The following is a 22,504-nucleotide window of genomic DNA, read 5'->3' as shown; positions in this document are numbered from 1 at the left end:
CCAATGCAACAAAATTTCGTTTTTATCTGTACTGTAAAGTGCAAATTCAAGACAATAAAGAATGTCTTCAGTCTAAGTCTAAAACAGTACTAAAATTTCAGTAATTCATAAATGGAACATAAACTGCGCTTTTGGTATTGTAAATGTAAATGTAGAAATCTGTCGGGGAATAATTGTCATTTTTTAGCTTTCAATGAAAAAGTTTGAAGACTTCAGGTCGGCAGGGTCATTTACCAATTATCCTGACTTTGAGCAAACACCTCCCTCTACTGGTCAGTCAACTTACTGCACCAGGCACATAAGAGCGATTCATCATTTTTGCAAACATGAACTTTTTATTAACACTCGGTAACAACACAAAAAGGCATTGCATCACAAAATAGATTCAACTCACAGGCAGGATTTTCAGAAGTAAAAAAATCGGAATGAAAGTTGGTTGAACATTTATAACAGTGTATGCACAGATTTATTACTCAGACATCATCATTGGTAATAATAATCCAGCTAATTGAGATCAACCGTATTAAGTTTTTTACTTCTCCTTTTGTGGTTCTGAATCTTCCTCCTCAGAATCTGGTCAGGAATGAGGTCTGACTCCTTCACGTCGGTGTTTCCACAGCCGACCACAGGACAACTACAGAAAGCAAACGTAACATGCAATTACACACATATGCAGGTTCATGTCTCATTGATCTTATTGGTTCTCGGTACATCAGATTTGTAGTAGTTAGACTGCTTCTTTGTTGTATAACTGCATGCAGAACATTAAGCCTTATACTGTTTCAGCCGCTGATTGCCAATTAGTGGTCGGACTTTCCACTTTTCTACATTCTTGTTCTTGCGTGTGAATGGTACACAGCGAAAACCTTTCAGCACCTCACATTCTTCCATCGCTCTTACATAAAACCTTTGATAACTCTGACGAATCGATTAATGAGGCACTGTAGGGCTTTGACAATAGTGTCTGATGAAACACTGTTGAAGGTATTTCATCAGCCACACTCCTAATCACAGCGAGAGGAGAGCAGCGCTGCTCCAGACGAGTGCAGTGACCACAGTCAGACAATAGGCAACAACATCGCCCAGCGCTGGGATTCCATCAGTGCTCCATGAGGACCAGACGCATTTAATTTGATTCCAACATCAAAGCAGTGCAATAAAGAAAATGTGGATTTAGGAGCTTTTGCTGGTCCCAGGCCAGCCTGCAGAGTTGTTTACTGCTCAAAAACCTGACTCAACTTTCCAGCCCTTCTCTGGGGGGGGGGGGGGGGGGGTGTCTTACCGGCACTTCTTTTTCTGGCTGTGTCTTTTCCTGATCAGGCCCAGTATGGCTCCTTCATCATAGTGGTGATGACACTTGTTATTCTTCACTGGGTTCACCATTTCCACCTTAAATACACATATAAAGGGGAATGTTACAGAGCGGAGCATGGAGACCAAATTATGGCGTTAGTCTTTCCTGGTTGGTTACCTTGTAAATATGTAAAGACCCTGGTGTAAATATGAATTTTCAGTCAGTTAAAATCTGCCCACAAACCTAATTGGCTGTTTTGGACCCAGTGGTTTCTCTCTTAATAAGAAGCGAAACCATCCAAACAGCTCCACCGGCTTCCAAGTGGCATTACAGCAACAGGGGTCACAGCATTTCTTTTTAGACACTTTTTAAAAGCCTAGTTTTTCAGCCTTGTGTAAAAACTTTGCGTTCTTGTATGCGCCTACAGGCATACGTATTGAATGACAATGAAGCATCATCTTTCCATCTATCTATCAGTAACAAAACATGGAGACATTGGCTTCTCTGCCAACGGTGTGAAAGAGTTCTGAGGTGTCCATGCTGAACTAAAAAGCTAAAAGTTGGTCCTTCGTTTCTTTGGAAAAGCATCATTTTGAAGTTGGTGTCAATCGTCTGCATTGGAAGGTGTGAAAGAGAGGTGAAGGAGAGATGCGAGCAGGCAGGGAGGAAGCTTCATTGAGGGAGAAGGTCTACAGCTGTTCTATTGTTTAGAAACTGTGGCATTGACAGAAAGTAGAGGGTGAACTTGAGGCGGTGAAGCTGAGAGTGGACAGGCTAAAGATTCAGGACATTGGATGGACAATTATTTTTATTTATTACGGGAAAGTCAGAGAGATAAGGTAGTGATGGCTTGGTCACGTATGTAGAAGAGGTGAAAGCTCTGTAGAGGAAATGATGCTGAAGATGGAGCTCCCGGGCCGAGTTACAAGAGCTGCATGAATGCAGTGATGAAGACGATGGTTTGAGAAAGGAGGATAAAGGAGACAGAAGGTATTTGGAGGAAGATGATCCACTGTGGCATCTCCCAACTGGTTTTGCTAAATCGAGCGGACCTTCTGAGACACCAGGACGGACCACATGCTGTGTGATTACAAACTGTAGTGTGTCTTTGTGTTGTTGTTTATGTCACCGTCAGCTCTCTGGACTCTGATTCCTCACCAAAGGGAAACATTGACAAATGTATTTTTGCAAATACAGAACTTGGTACAGTTCTGTACATAGAGGTCATGTCTGCTGGTGGGACTACTGCAGAGGCCGTTTGTCTGACAGCTGCACCGAAGCTTTGTAGTATATTGTTGGTTTGGAATCGACTTTGTTGAGGTAAAATAGCCTTTAAAACGAAGAGAAAAATATCTCACTTCCCTGGTAACTGAAGTGTCCTATCGAGCAACAAGTGATCCTGAAAGTCTGTATTTTGTCGTAAGAATACCAAGATAAACTATGTGAGCTTTCAAGAAGCCATGGGGTACCTGCGTGAGCGGGCAGGTAAAGTTGTCTTGGGTTTGTGTGACAGCGATGTCCTCATCCAGCTCCTCCATGTCCTCTGATGCCTCTTGACTGTCTAAAAACACAGCAAAGTCGGTCATGTGTTAATTAATCACAGTAACAATCATGGTCTGGGTGACTGAAAAGATGCCTGACAAATATCCGGTTGGCATTTTGGCTGATTGCTGTATCCTCCATAGTTTGGAATCTGTAAACAATAGAAAACTGAACCTTTATGGTTGCTTTCTGTCATTTTAATTAGCCCCTATTACACAATTACAATCACACACTCCATTGATTTACTTTAATCATGATTTCATCTCAAAAATAAAAATAAAACATCATGTGGAAAGGACCCCCCCCTTAGTCTCGGTTTGCCTGTAATTGTGACCCCCAGATGCTCTTTCTTCTAATGAAAGTGGACTCTTCAACAGAGACATGAGGTGAAAACTTTCTTCTCATTTAATTATAGTGAGATATCTGCTGCTCCCTTTGACAGCAATCAGCACTTCAAACTGTGGCTGGTTGCACAGTAGACGTGGCCGTATGATCTTCCTGCCACAACCACACTCATCCGCTACCACTGAACAATAATGGCTTCTGTCTGGTTAGTCTTCAACAGCACATGTAACAAAAGACACCGAAGTATATATTATCCAAAACATTGGCCTCAGTTCATAGAGCGGTATGAGGTTATTCACAACATTTAGGCACGACTCACAGGAGTGAGCTTATGAGGTCTGCAGAGGCTTTATAAAGCATGGCATTGTCTGTCTGCATCCTATTTTTAATTAGATCTCTAATGAGGACAGCACTGAAAAAGCAGCGAAGAATAGCCACAGGGTGACAAACATAATTATTCATTAGAACACAGACCAAGTGGTGTGTTTACAATTAAGATAATTATCCTGGGAAAAAAAGGACACTCAACGCTGCCCTTGTGCTTTAGCTCAGAAACACTTCTGAAAGCCCACTTTTTGTCCAGAACCATTATCATCAGTGGCGAATACACAGCACTGAGCGCTCTGGTTAAAGACATTTCTCCCCTCCGTTTGTGTCTCCACAGGCCTTACCTCGTCTGGAAGAGCTGTTGATGCTCACTTTGAAGGCCATTACTTTCCCGTGATTGTGCAGCTCGGCATCAGACAGCCGAGCGATTCTCTGTGCGAACAGCTCCTTCACTTTATCAGACAGGCCGAACATGGCCTCGGGCTGCTGTGCGTTAACCTACAGATTGAAACTGAAGTATGTTAGACCGTTTCATTGATCTTCACAACCAGTCAGGTTCAGTGTTTCTCCCGCTCTTTAAAAACAAGCACCAGACAGACATCATTAAAGAAAATCCATAGCAGGGGAAGCAATGTGCACTAGAACAACCTTAAAAACCATCAGACATCATTATGCATGTTTCATTAATTGAAGTCCTCCTCAAAGAAGTGCATCTCTAGCCTGACTTGGGCATTTACAAGAGAGAGAGAGGTGTTTACATGTTGTTGTTTGTAGTGGAGTAATTGCCAAGTGATTCTCACCTCAGCTGTGACTTGCTGCACAGTATCAACAAAGTAGTTAATATCTCTGTCGAGCCTTGCACACTCCAGAATTGTGGCTTCCAACTCTTTGATCCCTGGGCTCATTGCTTCAGCACGCACATTGGTAAATAAAATAAATAGAAAAAAGCATTCAGATGGCAAACAGGAAAAGTGACAATATGGCAAATACATTTGATCATACATGTATATGCAGTGTTTAATGAATGCCCACATCTTCATCACCCACTACTGTATCAACAGCTATATCTATCATGAAAGTTCACATAACCAATTTTGATTCATCCAGTCAGTGGAGTCAATTATGAATACCAGCGAACTATATTTTATGAATTTGTTAAAATATTATAATAGAACTGTTAATATTCTTTAAAAACAATACTCAGCGCCATACAAATATGAGTAGAAGCAAATAATAAGTTGAATAACTATGTCAGTGAAGAGCAGGACAGCAGCGAAATGATTTTAACAAGAAAATGTAGATTTTAATCCACAGAAGAGCACGTTCTCCCTCTACCGTTTTTCCTGACACCCCGGCTCCCTCCTGAAGTCCAAAAACATACCATTCTAGACAAATGCTGACTTTATATTTTAGCATTTGGAAGCAACTCCGTATACAGTAAATATTGTGATACACAAACTAATGTGGCTGTTGCAGTAAGTATCGTTACTTACTGATGTTTTGCATTTTACCACACATATACAGGACGAACAAACATAGGATAGATTTAGAAACAACAAAATGAATCTGGCAGTAGCTGACTGAAGTGTGTGTAGAGAAACTTCCAGAAATCTGAATATAATTTACCCTCAGTCTCCACCAGGTCCATCGCCACGTCCGTCACGATGTCCATCCCCGTCCCCAGGTCTTCCAGACAGGACTTCAGGCTGGACAAAGTCCCGTGAACAGCACTCAGAGACATTTCGAGATGAAACCGAAATCCCCTGAGACCACCGACACAGAAAACAGAAGACAATGTGGCTCTAAACAGAGCTAGCTTAGCACCACTTGCCAACGTTCGCCTTAGACGGATGTTGCGGATAAACTGGTTCCCCGGTGAATCGGTGACCACCGTACTTTAGCGTCTGCTGCAGTAGATGGGACGAATCCAGATAGAAATCCAAAACTGTACCGGCGAACGCCGCTTAAACGAAAGTTTCGAAGTGTCGTACCTTTTGAGAGCCTTAATTTAACGTATTTTTTCTAAACGGAAGTCACCATTTAACAAGGAAGCCAGTTAAGCCGAAACACCGGGAAACGCTCTTGTTGGTGTGACACGAGCAATCAAACTACTGATAATACAAATCTACACTGTTTCAATCAATATTTCATTCAGGAATGCTACATAACTAGATACAAGTGATGTTACAGTTAAACTAAAAACCCAAATTTCCCGCGTCGCGAAATGAACAGCAAAATGCTAATTACGACTTCCGGGTGAAAAACGCCCACCTCAAGAAAGACAACGTTCTTCAAAAGATATTCTTTATTAATGGATTTCTTTAAGAAATGGCACAGAATGGTTGTTAAAAAAGTTTGCAAATTAATTTATATGCAATTCAATTCTCTATGTACAATTTATTAATTAGTGAAGTTGAAAAAATTGAAATGTAAGTACACATTTAAACAGGTCTCAAATCTGACCAGGTGGAAATAACACTAGTGATTTCAAATCTACAATTAATTACATTGATTACACCTTGCCCTAATGTGACGACATCTGTTATACATCAAAAAGGCAATGGCAATTTTCAGAAGAAATGTTTCTTCCTCCAGATCTTCACAGTATGGTTCTGAACTCATCAAATATGAAACTGGGCACATGAGCTTCAGCCACCTGAAGAATGAAGAGAAAATTCACAGAAAAATACATAAGTGTTCAACAGAAAGTGCAGTTAAAATGTTTTTTAACTGTTTAAAATGTATTTGTGTTCCAATAAGAAATGGATTTCAATTAATCACATTTTAAAACTTGAGGGTGTTTTATTTTTCTAAGTAACATTACAGTTGCTTGCTGTGGGACAGTGTGATAAAACAACAAAGTGTTTATCAGCTGTTATCATTATCGCTTTATCCAGACTTTTCAGCCAAAGGAATGTAATGCATTTTTTGTGGAAAGCAAAGGAAAATATAATATAAAAACTGTAAAACAACTTGCTACCATAAGATTACCATTTACAGAACTAAGAAAAAAATGGGAAAAGAAATGTATTCTATAACCTATAGTTGGATGCAATTGGGTTCAAAGGAGTGGTCCCCAATAATGCTGCAAAAATCTAATCCTGAGTGACAATTGTGGCTCTTCAACCAGACAATGTGACTTTCAAAGGTTCTATAAACAGCACAATTTAGATTCAGTCAGGGTTTTGCTTGTGTAAACTCCCACTTGTGTTTCTCCACAACACTTAAAATAGGTTTTTACCACCTTAGCACTTGGGATTAAGGAACTATTAGTTGGTGTAATTCGATGACGCTTCAAATGATGATGCATGTGCAATAACCGTTGGTTTGTTGTGTTTATGTGTTGAGGACAGAAAAAAATACAAGTCGTAGCACAAAGTACCGCAGAGGACATTAATATATGCTATTTGACATTCAGAGTTTTAGTAAAATGATGCAAGTATTACCTTACGCGACAGCTTTGTATACTTCACATAGTCTTCAAGGAACATCAGAGCTCCCACCACATCAGAAGGCATGTCAGGTATTTTTTGACTGGAATGGAATTCAATCAAAGTGAATACATACGTTTGTCAATATTTACAGGATCTTAAAATAATCCATACTTAAATCCATCAATATATCAAATGTAAAACTACACAAGATTATTAAGGGGTACTGCATTCACAAAAGAAAAAAAAAAAGGAGATTTAATTCAATATTTATGTATTTTTCCTGAATAAGGGAGGTCATTTTTCCACCTGTACCAGGATTCAGTATCTTTGACAATTAAAAAAATTTTTTTTATGCATTTCCAATGTATCCCACATCCTTTGGGGCTATGCAAAGTAGCAATGAAAAGTATTTCTCAATGTTTTAACCCTAGATAAAATTAAAACGGGCAACATTTTAGCAGATGAGGCATTCTTGTTTCCATAAAAGTGAGCTCAATTGGAAATGAGGGGCGCTCTCGTGGTACTTTGGATTGTGTCGCTAATTTAGAAAAACAGAGGAATTCTTTCGAGCGTGTGCTCATACAGATTAAAAAAAAAAAAAAAAGAATTTAAAGTGCTTTGTTGGATCATTCTTTAACTTACCTTGTGCATTGCTCCATAACAGAGCGGATGAACTGACCAATGAGAGCCAAGAACTGCTGAGTATATCTGGAGTGGAACTGCTTCAGCAGAGTGAGCATGCCGAGCACCAGCGGAGGCCAGTCAACTGGGTCTGTGGCTTTCTTGCAGGTCATCCCTACAATCATAAAAAAAAAAAGGAAGAAGGGAACAAAATCATTAGCCGCTGACATATAAATACATTTTCACATAGCAACATGTCTGGAATGCTGATTGCCCATTCCACTGAAAAAAACAAAACTACTTTGACCACGAACCGAATGTCCTCACATTACTTGAAATATCCAGGTCCAACTAAGGAAGTCTTCCATTTCCTGCGGTAATCCTGTGTGAGTCCTAAAAGCATAAGTACCTTATCTAATTAAAACAACATGCACTGGACAGAAAAGCCAATGATTGGTTTGAAACAATGGGGGCTGACTCTCATGTCAACGAGTCAGAGAAACAAAGATCGCGGAAACAAGACTTGGATATTTTGTACAACTTTTTAAAGGAAGACAAATAATACTATAGTGGTGTAAAACACAGCAAATTCATTCTGCAGAATCAAACATGTTTTTTTTTTCTTGTCAAAACCAACTTTGAAGAAGGCTATGATATAACAAACTGGTTGGCGGACAAACAAACCTTGGTTTTTGTTGTACTGCAGTTTAGGCAGCTGCGCGATAATAAACAGGAAGTTGATGATGGGGAAGTAAGGGAGACGCTTTGTCGTGATGTAGATCTGTGTGAGAAGCATCACGAAATGACAGATAAATATTTGGACGCGTGGTAAAATACGAGTTGAGCACAATGCTAAATCCTAGAAAGCATCGCTAATAATCTCTCAACCTTGTTGAGCGGGTTGTGAATGCCGGCAGCCTCCAGGTACGCAGTGATTTCATACAGAAGAGTGTTGTCCTCTTTCGGGTAGGGCAGGGATGGGTCTTGGTAGTGGGCCTCAATATCTGCCAGCAGAGACCTGGAAGGGCCAGAATCAGATCAGACATATATCAACAACAGTGTGAGAAGAAAAGTTGTGAGTATACCAAAAATCATTAATCAGACTGTACTTGTGCATTTTGTATATAAAAATAACCTAAATCATTAATCATGGGGTCATTATATAGACTATTTTAATCTGTTTGAAGTCCACAGACCTCAAGAAATACAATTTGCAGATCAATACAATATCTTTCTTTAGATTTTAAATGAAGAGAAACCAGCTTCATCAACAATGACTGTACAGATATATCTTTATATTATGAGACAAACAGTCCAGTTGAGGATGCTCTTACTTGTTGAGGTTGTCCAGGGCTGCAGCCAGGTGTTTGGAGTCAAACTTGCAGGAGTAGTTTAGCTCATTAGCAATCTGCTGTCTGAGGATCTGCATCTGACCGACCTAGAACACACACAGAAAGTGGGGAACCCTTTTACAGTGTCTATTCATATTTAGTTCGATAGCCGTGTGGGTCCGATATTGGCTGATACCTTCATGATGGCTTCAAGGTATCCTCCCCAGATCTTCTGGCACTTTGCCCCTGCACTGGCATACACTTTGCTAGCATTGGCTGCCAGAAGAAAATAAATAAACAACAGATTACATTTGTGATAACAAGTCCAAATATATTGCAACATTACGACATTCCCTATAAAAGAGAGCTTACCCACAATGCCTTGGATTGGGTTCACGGCACCCAGCATGGTTTTGAAAACATCTACCACAGCTTTGTCCTTCAGGATGGTCCTCTGAAGCATCGTCAGGAAGTTCTGGTAAAACAGAAAGCAAAGCTTCCGATGTGGGCAGGTAGCCGTACGATGCGCAGTGATCCTTTTGAAAGCCCATTTTTAGAGTTACCTGGAGTTCCTTAACAATCATGAAGCAGAGGAGACGGTCAAGTCCGTTGAGTCCAAAAGTACCCAGAGTGTTCTGGATCTCGGAGAAGAGCCTGTTGTTGGTCACCTCCTGGTGGCTCTTCAGGTCGTACCAGGTGTTCATCTGGTCGATGTAACACGTCACTCTGGAAAACCAACCGGCGTTAGTCATGTTGGTTCTATGCATTTGTATTTTATTACCTTGTCTACATGTTTAAATGCAAGCTAAATCCTCCATAGTAAGTCATATGGTGAAATTTATGTAAGGATAGGAATCATAAGCTCTATTCTCAGTGTTGTTATGGATTTCTTTCGCTGTGTTTGAGTCGACGTACTTGGGGTCGGTGATTCTGAGGATCTCTCTGCAGAGACGCCCAATGAAAGTGGCAGACTCATCCACAGACGGGAACTTGGGAATAGGGATGTGGGTGGATTGATGCACGCTCTGCCAGTCCTGGATCTGAATGAAACAAAGCAACCAGCCAATCCATCTCCCTTCAGTGACAAATAACCGAACAACCACAGCATTTGCTATTGATTAAACTGGGATGAACTGCTGTCCGGACACTGCTCAGGGACATTATCAGAGCTGCAGTACAGGCTGACCTTGGTCCTCAAGAAACTGTTGCACTCTTGTTCCACGTTGTAGTTGATGATGCGGGACACTTCCTCCTGCCAGATTTTGAGGCCATAAATGCTGACATAGTCCTGGATGTACTCAAACGACCTGTAGAAGCCATCCATGGTGGCACCCATGTCTTTTAGCTTTGGCATCAGTTCACTGGGCTATAAAGAGAAGAATCCTGAGTTTATGACTGATAACAAAACAATAATCAGAAAACTGTGTGTGGGGGGGGGATGTGTCACCTTCGCCTTGGGGTTGAAGATTAGACCTTTGTGCAAGGCATAAGCCACCCTCTTCACCAGCTCCTTCCTGATACCATCCTCCAGAAGCTGCTTGGGATCCACCTAACACATCACAGCATGCGAATCCTTTACATTTCAACTTGAAAGATTTTTAAGTTCTTCAAGACTCTGAGATACTTGGAAAAGTGGCGTGAATCTCACCAAAACAACATATATTTCTCAATTCTCAATAAAATCAACTGTGCTTTAGTTTTTCTTTTAAGATGGCCTATAAAAACTTAGTCCTGTCATCCTGCAGTAAAATGTGCCATTTACAAAAGAACAATGCATGTGATTCACTTTTTCTATTTGTAAGACAATTGGCAGGTATAAGAAACATTTTGACAAAGCAAATGAGCCAAACTGTGACGTTCATTTTGCCATCAGAAATACTACAAAAAAAACATAACAATTAACAGGAATATTTTTCCTATGTTCTGTTATTTCCTTCAATTTTCCAGTGTTAGTTTGGAAGGAAACACAAAGAGATGCTCAAATTTACTCACTTTCCTGATAAACGGTTAAGAAACTAAACTGCACTCACGGAAGACATCAGTGCAGATACCCTGCTTTAACTCTTACCTTAATGATTCCAACTAGAGTGGTCTTCATCATTAAGATACCCTCAGTGAAAATCGAAATGTCATGGGTGAGTTTCGCCACCTGCAATCACGTTAAGCAAAACAATATTCAGGCACACAAATGACAATTACAATCGAGTGAGAAAAGAGCAAATGTGAAGGGACAGTAGTGAGCTAAATAAACAATGTCACCAAATGTTGTGAAAGGACATGTTGACTATGAAATGCTTTAACTGAATGAACATTTCTTCTTGGAAAGTCTTGGAATTTGCTCCCAATACAAACAATATCGTGTGCAGGTTTTGTTAAACAATAAAATATGAAAAAAAAAACAATTAAGACGAGTTAACTTGACATTTAGTTTTACAACAATATAGTTTTTGAGATATTATTCCAAACATCCTCTGGAGACGCTATTTTTTTCTCCCAGAAAGAGTCCATGATGTTGAGATCAGAGCCTTGTTCCCAGAAGTCGTTACTCATTTTTCTATCTATGATGGCGCCTCGTGGCATAAACCTTATGCTTCCGAAGAATTTAGAGCCCATCAGACGCCTTCCCGACGAGATTACATGGTGGATAAGTAGCTATTTTCAAATCTGTATCAAAGTTTTTCACAGTACTGTCATCTAAATAAGATCAAATACATGTTTTTGTACCTTGAGAAGAAATCAGAGGACCTGAAGAAAAGCTATGCACGGGGAGAACATGCATATTCCACACACAAAGTCCCCGGGGCCCAGATCTCAACGGGGAGATTCTTGCTGTGAGGCGAGCACGCTCACCAGCACATCATTTACATTCGTTTCATTTCATTTAGATGCCTTCCCTCACTTTCATTAAGTGAAATCCTTAATAACTCCCAGAGCGCATGAGTCAATTTCAACAGTTGGCTTACTTCGTAGCGAGCGCCCAGCTGGGAGAAGTCCTTCAGCTTGTCCTTATCCAGCCGTGTTGGCACTTCCATGATGTCGTGGATCTGAAGTTTAATGATTTTGGCCAGAGAGGTAAACATGCTTTCTGGGATGATTTGCAGCACCTGATGGCAAGAAGATAAAGTACCCACACTGAGCCCCAACATGAGTGTAATACTTGTTCAAGGGGTTTTATGGCAGAATAGTGGAGATCAGTCTTTTGCGAGCAGATGGTACCGGTGCTGTGGATGAAGGATCTTGTGTACAGCTAGGAGGAACACATTTTCTGTCATAAAGTGACACAGCATGAGGTTGATGACACCAGAAGGTAGTCTCATTTGAAGGTACACATCCAGTAAGTATTTCTTTTTGGGGTAAATTCCCCAAACAGATGGTCCAACGCACATTAATCATCACTGCAGCTGCGACTGTAAAGAAACTCAACAATAATTTGGAGCATGCAGAGCTTCCAGGTTCGGCTGTGACTACAATACAGTGTAGCTCATGCCGATGTCAGAAACAGAAGCAACTTCATGTGAAACCTCAACTGCAGACGCTACGGAATCAAACTGGACCTTTCTGACGTAAGCCACCAACTCCCCCGAGTAGAACTGTGACACACTCAGCAGGTCAGCGCTGTTGGCCTGGTTGATCCGCAGCAAGGGAAGATCCAGAGCAGACGCCAACTGGACACACAGAATAAGAGAATAATTACAGGTAAACTGTATGCACACCAAGTCACGCTAAAATGAATGTTTCATCGATTCTTATTATTCTTTTAGAAGAGTGTGTGAATGCGTGCGTTGCACACAAAGAGTCCTCACCTTCAGGAATGTAGCTCTGAGTTTGGTGACCATGGAGGGGTTGACTCTGATGCTCTCCTGCATAATGGATGTGAAGCTGCAGAATAAAACATAAACCAGCAGAAAAAAACCAAAGTTGAATTCTGCTGCGTCGACAGAACAAAAACAAAAGTGACTGAAAATCAAAGTCAAAACAACAGCAACACTGTGGCCAATTTGATGGTTTTTGTTATCGAAAGCTCAGCAGAACATGGCTCTACAGTTTTTAAGCTGACCTAATGAAAGATAGTCTTCAAACTATGCACGCCTTCACATGGAAATTATTTAGGGATTACTGCAGCGAAAATTAATTATTTACTAACTGAATTGTTATATAGGTGACAACTCCTCCTGTCCATTTTCTAAATGGCTTCATCCCAGCTTTCAATGGGTAAAGGTGGCGCTCAACATGGACCGAGCACCAGTCGCAAGCACACAGACAATCATATAGATTTACATCTACAGGCAATTTTTGTCACCAGTTCATCGCAAAGACACATTTGTGGACTGCGGGAGGAAACTGGCGCACCCGGAGAAAAGCCTTGCACACCCAGGGAGAGCAAGAAAACTCTCAGAAGACATTTCAAGCCCGACTCCAGCTGAGGACCTCAGCAAAAATATGCTTTTACAGTGATGTCATTCATCCATCCATTCATCTTATGTGCCATATTGTGTGGCAGCCATGCTTACTATTGCATCACCGTGATGTCCATGTTCATTTCATGTCAATTATAATTATGTTCACACAATTCTTTTTAAAACCTGAAAGCAAATGCTTACAGAATAGGCTATACTGAAACATCCGTATTGATTATACATTATTGGGGTTAAGATTAGATTTTTCAGTCTTCCCTTTTATACAAAATAATACCAAAACCCTTTGACATGACACACATTGACAAAACACAAGCTGAGGATTTACAAGTAATGTACCTATTGCATTGCGCTAAACCTTTAAATAGTCACTGACTTATATGACACCACACAGATTAATCAATCTACTCCGCCAGTCGCTTCTACGTGTATATTTCAAGATGGAGCCACCTGTCGATTATTTGCCACGCGTAGGAGAGGTCTCCAACAATTTGCATGGTGATGAGCACTTCTTCTTTGATGTTGATGGTGCGGATCATGTGGTGAAGAAACTTCCTGGTGTCGGCAAGGAACTGACAGACCTGCAGGTTGGACTCCAGCTGGTGAAACTCCTGGACCTGAAAAGCAACGAGAAAACATTTACTTATAAGAAGACTGTCGAACTGCACAGATTTGTAGAGCCTTCCTACATCAGAACTGACAAAGCATCTATCTTCATTTGTGGATTTGTACTCTTTCTCTTTTCACGTTTTATTGATTTTTTTGACTTAATTGTTTGGTTTCTTTCTGTTTAGTAATTACATTAATGACAATCATATAATGTATTATTAAACTGTTGTTATTGTTGTTGCTTTTTAAATTTTAATTAGTCAATTAAATTTTTCTTGAGTCCTAAGTTTTGCAAAATTGTATTATGAATTCATTATTTCAAAAATTTTGCAAACACTTTTAGTACATAATTCATATTTCTGGGGCATATAATACATTAAATAGGAAGACAGTGGTATTTGTTAACATGTAAGCAATCAGAGACATAATTATAGTGAAGAATTTGTCAAATTAATGACATTTAAGCTCAAAATGGTGAAATACTTGTGATTTGGGTCAGCATGTTTATATGTAAACTTTAAAGTACTGAAACCTCCTGAGAAAATGTAAAGTGTGATGTTTTAATTAATTATCTCTTGATGCTTAATAGCAGATATGCAAAACACCAAAAACTTTTATTGGGATACACTTATTATGCATACTTCCGTGAAATGGATGCAGTGTGTTTATACCACTATCTTTCACAGATATAATCTTGAAAATGTAAAGCCACAGAGAACTATAATTATCCTGCTCACCTCAACCAGGGCTTGTATCAGCTGAACCGTCTTTCTCCCCGCCGCTGTGGAGTCCTCGTAGTTTAAAGACTCGATTTGCTTTGAGATTTCCCTGAACCAGGCCTGTAAGTTCTCTGTGAAGGGGGGGGGGGGGGTGTCGGTGTGTAGAACAAACAGGTGAAAAACATTATCAAAGTGTTGAGAAAATAGGTTCCTCCACTGCAGCGAAAGGTAGTACGACTGATGTAAATTTAATGCACCTCTCTCCTCCCTGCGCATTTTTACCCGCAAACTATTTGTGTTCCAAAGGAGAAATCATCTATTAAATTTGAAGGTAGAGAAGCTGCACGTTGAGGCAAAAAACGCATCTTTAGAATCGTTCACCACATCCAGGCTAAGATGGATTCTCACCATTTTTCTCCACCCTGGTAAGAGGTTTGACGCCGGAAAAGACTTCGGCCAGCTCCATCATTCTCTCCGATCCCTCCTTCTTATAACTCTCCCATTTGATCTGCTTCTCTGACAGCATCTGCTTGAACATCTGGAAGAGGGGCAGCACAGATGCCAAGTCGGTGAGGACGGATTAGTCAGATGAGATGTGTAATTAGAAGATTAAATTTGTGTCCTCTCCTCATGATAAACTGGCTAGCCATATGCTATCTCGCTGTATGCTAGCAGGCAACGGGGACAGACACATCTAACAAGAAGCACAGCTGGACTTTTGAATCACTTTGATATCGTTTTCAAACTTCGGCTCAGTCGTGACAAGAAAGAAGCGAGCGGGCTTAAAATTTAAAAGAAAAAAAAAAGATTCCCATTTCATCATCTCCTTCCCTGTTAATGACAGTCTGCCGTTCTCAGTTTTATCTTTATCGCCGCTGACTTTGTGTAACGTTGATGAAAGGGTCTCACCTCTTTGAGCGTGAATTCAAACTGAGCGGTGTCAAGCAGCAGCTGGAACAGGATCTTGGGGTTGTATTTGGAGTCGTTGAGCACCTGATCTTTGATCTGACGCAGCCGCTTGTTGTTTGGGTCGTAAGCTTTCAGAACAAAGACACACTTTCATTTAGAAGGGTTTAAAACCCTTAAAGGATAAAACCCATTTATTCACATTTAGAAGATCCAAACAACCTTCAAATCCAACTGAGACTCGAACCCCAAACATTGACACTATGACGCCGGAGTGCTAACCACTGCACCACATTCCCTATTTTAACGTATTTCATAAAATCCCTCACCTGACTCTGCAGAGTGCAGCATCAGCCAGCGAATAGCAACGTTGCAGTCCCTCAGGCAGTTGAGTAGTTTGGGAATGTTGTCCAGGATGATCTCCTCCCTCAGAAAGCCCTCCTTCAGCAGCTGCTGCACCTGAGGCCTCAGGCTTTCCATGCTGGTCGCATAGCGAGTGGCCTGAACACAGCGGCATCGTATGGGTCTGATATGCACTTTGGTAGTTCTTCATTTTAGATCATTGCTTTTTATGAACTCTCTTTGAGCACCGGCCATTAGAAAGAACGACACTGTCTAACATTCACTTGGTATAGTACAACCATTTATTGTTCTGGACAATGACCTTTGTAATCCTCATTTAAGCATGTCCTCATTAATATTCTTGAATGGCTTTTTTTTTTTTTTAGGTGGCACCTTTGACTTTCACTTGTGCTTTAATTGAAATTCTGTACAGTCACAGTGGATGCCTCACTGACTCTGGACACAGTGATCAGGGCCTGCATGCAGCAGATTAAAGCACAGCAGGACTGTAAATTGAACAAATTGAAGACTTTGTGACGGAGAAGCGAATACATTTTTTTTAATACCTGCTCTTTGATGTTGGCAGAGTCCAGTGTGTAGTTGAGGGCAGTCTTGGCGGCTTTGTAAGGTTCCCAGGCCTCCACTAAGTTCACCGTGATCCCCATGTAGATACTGATGACCTGCAGAGACAGCAAATGTGATTCAGTCCAATATTCCCTCTGAAAAACTGCAATACGACAATGAAAAAAAAAAAAAAAAAAAACCCTACAGACTACCATTCATCAAGGGAGCTGGTGAAACAGTTTCAGAACAGGTGCTTGAACTAAACTACAAGAAATCCAATGAACTATGATAAAACAAATGTCTTACCCAGTTGTCAGGAAAGTACTTGTCCACTATTTCCCTCATCTTGGCCTGCTGGGTCTGCAGTATGGACGGGCTGAAGTAGAGACAAACGTAGAGCATGGCTGCCTGGTTCGCCAGCGCCGTGCTACGATGCTCTGGCAGTGGGTAAGCAGAAACCTGGCGAAAGGAAAAATATTGTTTAACAATGCTTTACACTTCAGACATCAAATAAGAGTTTCAGCTTGCATGTTCGTGTCATAAAAATAAAGATTTATTTTCACCTATCACCATAATTGAAATTTCATAGATTTAAGTCACAAATTGAATAATTTCTAAATTAAGAAAATAATTCCTGACTAGAATTAGTACACCCAATATATTACATGAAGTTAAAAAGTTTAAAACAATAAGTTTGACAGGTATTTGTAAGCTTCAAATATTAATTTACATGCCTTTGATCACCAGCCACAACAGCTTTAAGTTTTAATATATATACATATATATATACACACATATATATATATATACATACACATATATATATATATACACACACACATATATATATACACACATACATATATATTATATATATTTTTTTTTTTTGGGGGGGGGGGGGTTAAACAATGTCATTCATGATGAAACAAAGGAAGCTCGTCTTTGTTGGTGGTGATGTTTTTTTTTTCCCCCCACTCCTATGTCATCTCTTAGGTCATGTAATCCTCCACAGAGGATAACCGGTAACAAGCCAATTTGAGGAATGGAAGCAATAAAAAGTACGGAAGTCCTGTCGTCCGGGTTTCCTCACTTGGTTGTAGATGTCGTCCGAGCGCAGCCGTCCGATGACCATGCTGATGAAGGTGTTGCTGATGGGAACTCTCTGGAAGTAGCTCTCCGGGTAGTTGGCGGGCCGTTTCGCTCCGGGCTGGCTGGAGAAGCCGGTGCTGCGCAGGAGCTTGCAGATGTCATCCAGGTTGGAGTCGACTGATGAGCGAGTGGCACTGAGGAAAATTTGAATTTCAAAATGTAACGCAATACAAAAACTTACAGCAAAAAGCAAGTTAATTAAAAATAAAAACATAAAGTTGGAATGGTGTATTATTCTAAGGAACGTTTTATTGCAGGACTTTGCCCAAACTAATGGAAATAATCAGTCTGCCTCACATGGCATTCTTCTGTGTGTTGACATTGAGGTGAACTGTTGTCTTGGGTAAACAAAGGGACTCAACATTTGCCGTGAGTGAGCACACATACTGTATACGCTGAGCGCACCGAGCTTGTGAGTCACTGAGGGAATGTCGTGTGCATGTGTGGTGAGAGTGTGTGAGTCACAGGCGTACCTGTATCTATAATAAGACACAAGCATCCTCTCTCTGACCTCGCCTTCGATTTTCTGGTCGATAACCAGCAGCATGACTCCATACAGGTAGAGAGCCTCACACTGAGTGGCAGACAAAATGCACACAATCAAGACACGTGTGGAGGAATCTGTGACACAGGTGACAAACTCTCACAATTAACTCATCAGACATCGATGTTCTGAGGATTTTTAGCTTTTGTGGTAACTGTTACTGTATTACATGAATACTAATTTGTATTTGTGCTACCTACCAAAAGCTGCTTCCCGTCCTCATTTAGAAGCACAGTCTCCAAGGTCTGCTGAATATAAACACCCTCATATAGGTCATCCAAATATCTAGAGAGATGAGGAAATAATAGAATAGCATCAGTATTTTATTCATGTTTTGGAGTTTCACAAACACAAAAACTGAAGAAAAAAAAAAAAAGAATTTGCCTCAAGGGAACGGACTATATTTGTAATCTTTCTTTCAATGGTAAAAATTCAAAGCACATTTTGCCTTCTGAGAAACTCAGTGAACTAAAAGTGAACTCAACCACGTAACCCGCTTCTCTCCCACCTGTTAAGATCGACTATATATTTGTGGACACTCTCAAAGGCCAGGTAGAACCTCGACAGAATTTCAATGTTGTTTTCTCTGAACTCTTCATCCAAGTCCTGAAGCTCAGGTTTGGCCTCCAGCTTCCCCTCATAATACTCAGGACCCTGCAGGGGAAACATATGACAGTAAGATAACACAGTCACAATAAAAATATCTTCATGAAGATATTTTGTACACAATTACAGCAAGCTACATTGCCATCATCAATCCAACAAGGAAGGTATAAAATAGAGCTAGTTATTTTTTGTGTTGTCAGTCCATTTCCCCACCGTCACATCCATCCATCCATCCATTGGCTACCGCTTTATCCGGGGCCGGGTCGCGGAGGCAGCAGTCCAAGCAGAGTTGCCCAGACTTCCCTCGCCCCAGACACTTCCTCCAGCTCCTCCGGTGGCACCCCAAGGCGTTCCCAGGCCAGCCGAGAGACATAGTCTCTCCAGCGTGTCCTGGGTCTGCCCCGAGGCCTCCTACCGGAGGGACATGCCCGGAACACCTCCCTAGGGAGGCGTCCGGGGAGCATCCGAAATAGATGCCCGAGCCACCTCAGCTGGCTCCTCTCGATGTGGAGGAGCAGCGGCTCTACTCCGATCTCCTCCCTGGTGACTGAGCTCCTCACCCTATCTCTAAGGGTGCGCCCAGCCACCCTACGGAGGAAGCTCATTTCAGCCGCTTGTATCCGGGATCTCGTTCTTTCGGTCATGACCCATAGTTCATGACCATAGGTGAGGGTAGGAACGAAGATCGACCGGTAAATCGAGAGCTTCGCTTTTTGGCTCAGCTCCTTCTTCACCACGACGGACCGGTACAACGTCCGCATAACTGCAGACGCTGCACCGATCCGCCTGTCGATCTCACGCTCCATCTTTCCCCCACTCGTGAACAAGACCCCAAGATACTTAAACTCCTCCACTTGGGACAAGGGCACTCCACCGACCTGGAGGGGGCAAGCCACCTTTTTCCGGACGAGAACCATGGCCTCGGATTTAGAGGTGCTGATCTTCATCCCAGCTGCTTCACACTCGGCTGCGAACCGTGTCAGTGCACGCTGAAGGTCCAGGCTTGATGGGGCCAACAGAACCACATCATCCGCAAATAGCAGAGATGAGATTCTGTGGTCCCCAAACCGGACCCCCTCCGGCCCCCGGCTGTGCCTAGAAATTCTGTCCATATATATGATGAACAGAACCGGTGATAAAGGACACCCCTGCCGGAGGCCAACGTGCACAGGGAACAGGTCCGACTTACTGCCGGCAATGCGAACCAGACTCCTGCTCCGGGAATACAAGGACCGAACAGCCCTCAACAAGGGACCCCGGACTCCGTACTCCCGGAGCACCCCCCACAGGACATCTCGGGGGACGCGGTCGAACGCCTTCTCCAGATCCACAAAACACATGTGGACTGGTTGGGCGAACTCCCACGAACCCTCAAGCACCTGGTGGAGGGTATAGAGCTGGTCCAGTGTTCCACGACCAGGACGAAAACCGCATTGTTCCTCTTGGATCCGAGGTTCGACTAACGGCCGGACCCTCCTCTCCAGTACCCTGGAATAGACTTTCCCGGGGAGGCTGAGGAGTGTGATCCCTCTGTAGTTGGAACACACCCTCCGATCCCCCTTCTTAAAGAGAGGGACCACCACCCCGGTCTGCCAGTCCAGAGGTACTGTCCCCGCCCGCCACGCGATGTTGCAGAGACGAGTCAACCACGACAGTCCCTGCACATCCAGAGACTTAAGGAACTCTGGGCGAATCTCATCCACTCCCGGTGCCTTGCCACCGAGGAGCTTCACAACAACCTCGGTGACTTCAGCTTGGGAGATGGACGAGTCCACCTCTGAGAACCCAGTCTCTGCTTCCTCAATGGAAGACGTGGTGGCGGGATTGAGGAGGTCCTCGAAGTATTCCTTCCACCGCCCGACAATATCCCCAATTGAGGTCAACAGCTCCCCACTTCCACTGTAAACAGTGTTGGTGGAGAACTGCTTCCCCCGCCTGAGGCGCCGGACGGTTTGCCAGAATTTCCTCGAGGCCGACCGAAAGTCCTCCTCCATGGCCTCTCCGAACTCCTCCCAGACCCGAGTTTTTGCCTCCACCACAGCCCGGGCTGCAGCTCGCTTGGCCTGCCGGTACCTGTCGATTGCCTCGGGAGTCCTATGAGCTAACAGTGCCCGGTAGGACTCCTTCTTCAGCTTGACGGCATCCCTTACTTCCGGTGTCCACCACCGGGTTCGGGGATTGCCGCCACGACAGGCGCCAGAGACCCTGCGGCCACAGCTCCGAGCAGCAGCTTCGACAATGGAAGTGGAGAACATGGTCCACTCGGACTCAATGTCTCCAACCTCCCTCGGGATCTGTGAGAAGCTCTCCCGGAGGTGGGAGTTGAAGGCTGCGCGGACGGAGGGCTCGGCCAGATGTTCCCAGCAGACCCTCACAACACGTTTGGGCCTGCCGAGTCTATCCGGCCTCCTCCCAGTCCAGCGCATCCAACTCACCACCAGGTGGTGATCAGTTGACAGCTCTGCCCCTCTCTTTACCCGAGTGTCCAAGACACACGGCCGGAGATCAGATGACACGACCACAAAGTCTATCATTTCCCCACCGTCACATATTGGTAGAAATTTTGTGTCATGACTGAAAGAAAGACATTGTGGATACAAGCAACTGAAATGGGTTTTCTCCCCAGGCAGAAGATTCACTCTTCATGATAAAGTGAGGAGCTCAACCAATTAGAGTAACACACAATCTCTCACTCTTCACTTTCTTTCTTTCTTTCTCTCTCTCACACACACACACACACACACACACACACACACACACACACACACACACACACACACACACACACACACACACACACACACACACACACACACACACACAATGTTAAATTCACGACTTTTTCCACCACATATATATTTGGTCATGATTATCAATTCAAGGCTACAAGAAAGTTTCAAAGTCCTGAAATCTATTGTACCTTGAAGTAGCTGAAGTCACAGATAATGTCTCCATATTTCTGCTGGTCACTTCTGTCCTTCAGCCTAAACACTGTTGGGATAAAGTCAGAGAGACGCAACAGTTCTGCAATGATGGCATTTCCTCTGGAAACTATCCGGAGGATGGCCTGTCCACACAGGTTGTTCTCCGCGAGAAAGTCCACCATGATAGATGGATGAGGATGAGGAGGAAAAGGACAGGAGGGAAGGTAACCACGCCTCGACACTGACTTCTGTGGCAAACACACCAGAAATTCCTACAAACAAACAAAAAAAGAAAGTGAGTTGTTCAAAGACAATGATGACATATTTTAGTAGTTTTGGACAATATTTGTAATCTTCCAAAACATCAACAACACTAGTGTAAAGAGTGTAACAGTAAACAGGGTGATTCTGAGTTTCATTTCCCACTGAGTGGAAGAAATAACTTGATTCTTCAAGTGTTCCTGCATTTTACCCACAATCTCCAAAAATCTTGGGCCATAAGATGAAGACAAATAAAAACTAACAAATTCAGCAAACTATTTCCATTAAAGAAGCCGAAATAAATTATTTTAATGCAATATTTGCAATCACTGCGTTGTTAAATATTGTACACACTGTTTTTGCAAATCCATTATGTTAGTTTGGTGTTCGTGATGCTTGACAAATGATCATTTGACAAATGTTTGCCATAAATCTGAACGACTTAGGAAACACACAGATCCCCTCCGAGCGAACACGGGGTGACACAGTTTACTCTTTAACAGACAGATGTTCATGGATTTCAGTTATAATATGACCCTGCAGCCTCTATAAACCATTAGCATCGAGCTAA

General features: G+C 42.4%; 2 protein-coding genes across 3 annotated transcripts; both read right to left on the bottom strand.

Moving 5' to 3' along the window:
- Positions 1 to 487: 487 nt before the first annotated feature.
- nsmce2 (NSE2 (MMS21) homolog, SMC5-SMC6 complex SUMO ligase) lies at positions 488 to 5,425 on the bottom strand. Its single transcript, XM_080501002.1, has 6 exons — positions 5,135 to 5,425; positions 4,309 to 4,415; positions 3,853 to 4,006; positions 2,764 to 2,855; positions 1,283 to 1,389; positions 488 to 634 (listed from the first exon to the last, which is right to left on the bottom strand). The coding sequence occupies exons 1-6, from the start codon at positions 5,247 to 5,249 to the stop codon at positions 505 to 507; spliced, it is 705 nt and encodes a 234-aa protein (XP_080357128.1). The 5' UTR covers positions 5,250 to 5,425; the 3' UTR covers positions 488 to 504.
- A 420-nt stretch (positions 5,426 to 5,845) lies between these two features.
- On the bottom strand, positions 5,846 to 21,932 carry washc5 (WASH complex subunit 5). Of its 2 annotated transcripts, XM_080501706.1 has the most exons (28): positions 21,669 to 21,932; positions 18,651 to 18,796; positions 18,343 to 18,427; positions 18,072 to 18,172; positions 17,540 to 17,732; positions 16,756 to 16,908; positions 16,452 to 16,565; positions 15,873 to 16,044; positions 15,547 to 15,674; positions 15,046 to 15,175; positions 14,656 to 14,768; positions 13,760 to 13,926; positions 12,698 to 12,773; positions 12,449 to 12,559; positions 11,858 to 11,998; positions 10,963 to 11,043; positions 10,342 to 10,443; positions 10,081 to 10,260; positions 9,810 to 9,934; positions 9,458 to 9,620; positions 9,267 to 9,369; positions 9,091 to 9,170; positions 8,898 to 9,001; positions 8,452 to 8,581; positions 8,248 to 8,344; positions 7,585 to 7,738; positions 6,955 to 7,042; positions 5,846 to 6,164 (listed from the first exon to the last, which is right to left on the bottom strand). In XM_080501706.1, the coding sequence occupies exons 1-28, from the start codon at positions 21,852 to 21,854 to the stop codon at positions 6,108 to 6,110; spliced, it is 3,480 nt and encodes a 1,159-aa protein (XP_080357832.1). In that variant the 5' UTR covers positions 21,855 to 21,932; the 3' UTR covers positions 5,846 to 6,107. The 2 variants fall into 2 exon arrangements, 1 of the variants encoding a protein (XP_080357832.1); XR_013936754.1 differs by lacking the exons at positions 5,846 to 6,164; positions 6,955 to 7,042; positions 7,585 to 7,738; positions 8,248 to 8,344 and having other exon boundaries at positions 8,547 to 8,581; positions 9,271 to 9,369.
- Positions 21,933 to 22,504: the final 572 nt, after the last annotated feature.

This window comes from Blennius ocellaris (genome assembly GCF_963422515.1).
Source record: "Blennius ocellaris genome assembly, chromosome: 8".
Taxonomy (NCBI): domain Eukaryota; kingdom Metazoa; phylum Chordata; class Actinopteri; order Blenniiformes; family Blenniidae; genus Blennius; species Blennius ocellaris.
The sequence above is the reverse complement of the archived record's forward strand: the minus strand, read 5'-3'. Positions and strand labels throughout refer to the sequence as shown.

Excerpts from the sequence above, each read along its gene's own strand:
- nsmce2 (XM_080501002.1), bottom strand. The coding sequence starts at position 5,249 with ATGTCTCTGAGTGCTGTTCACGGGACTTTGTCCAGCCTGAAGTCCTGT. Across the intron at positions 4,007-4,308 it reads TGCAGCAAGTCACAGCTGAG|GTTAACGCACAGCAGCCCGA; the intron begins GTGAGAATCACT and ends TTCAATCTGTAG. Across the intron at positions 2,856-3,852 it reads CAACAGCTCTTCCAGACGAG|ACAGTCAAGAGGCATCAGAG; the intron begins GTAAGGCCTGTG and ends CTGTGTTTTTAG.
- washc5 (XM_080501706.1), bottom strand. The coding sequence starts at position 21,854 with ATGGTGGACTTTCTCGCGGAGAACAACCTGTGTGGACAGGCCATCCTC. Across the intron at positions 15,176-15,546 it reads TTGAATTCACGCTCAAAGAG|ATGTTCAAGCAGATGCTGTC; the intron begins GTGAGACCCTTT and ends CCCCTCTTCCAG. Across the intron at positions 13,927-14,655 it reads TGATACAAGCCCTGGTTGAG|GTCCAGGAGTTTCACCAGCT; the intron begins GTGAGCAGGATA and ends GTTGCTTTTCAG.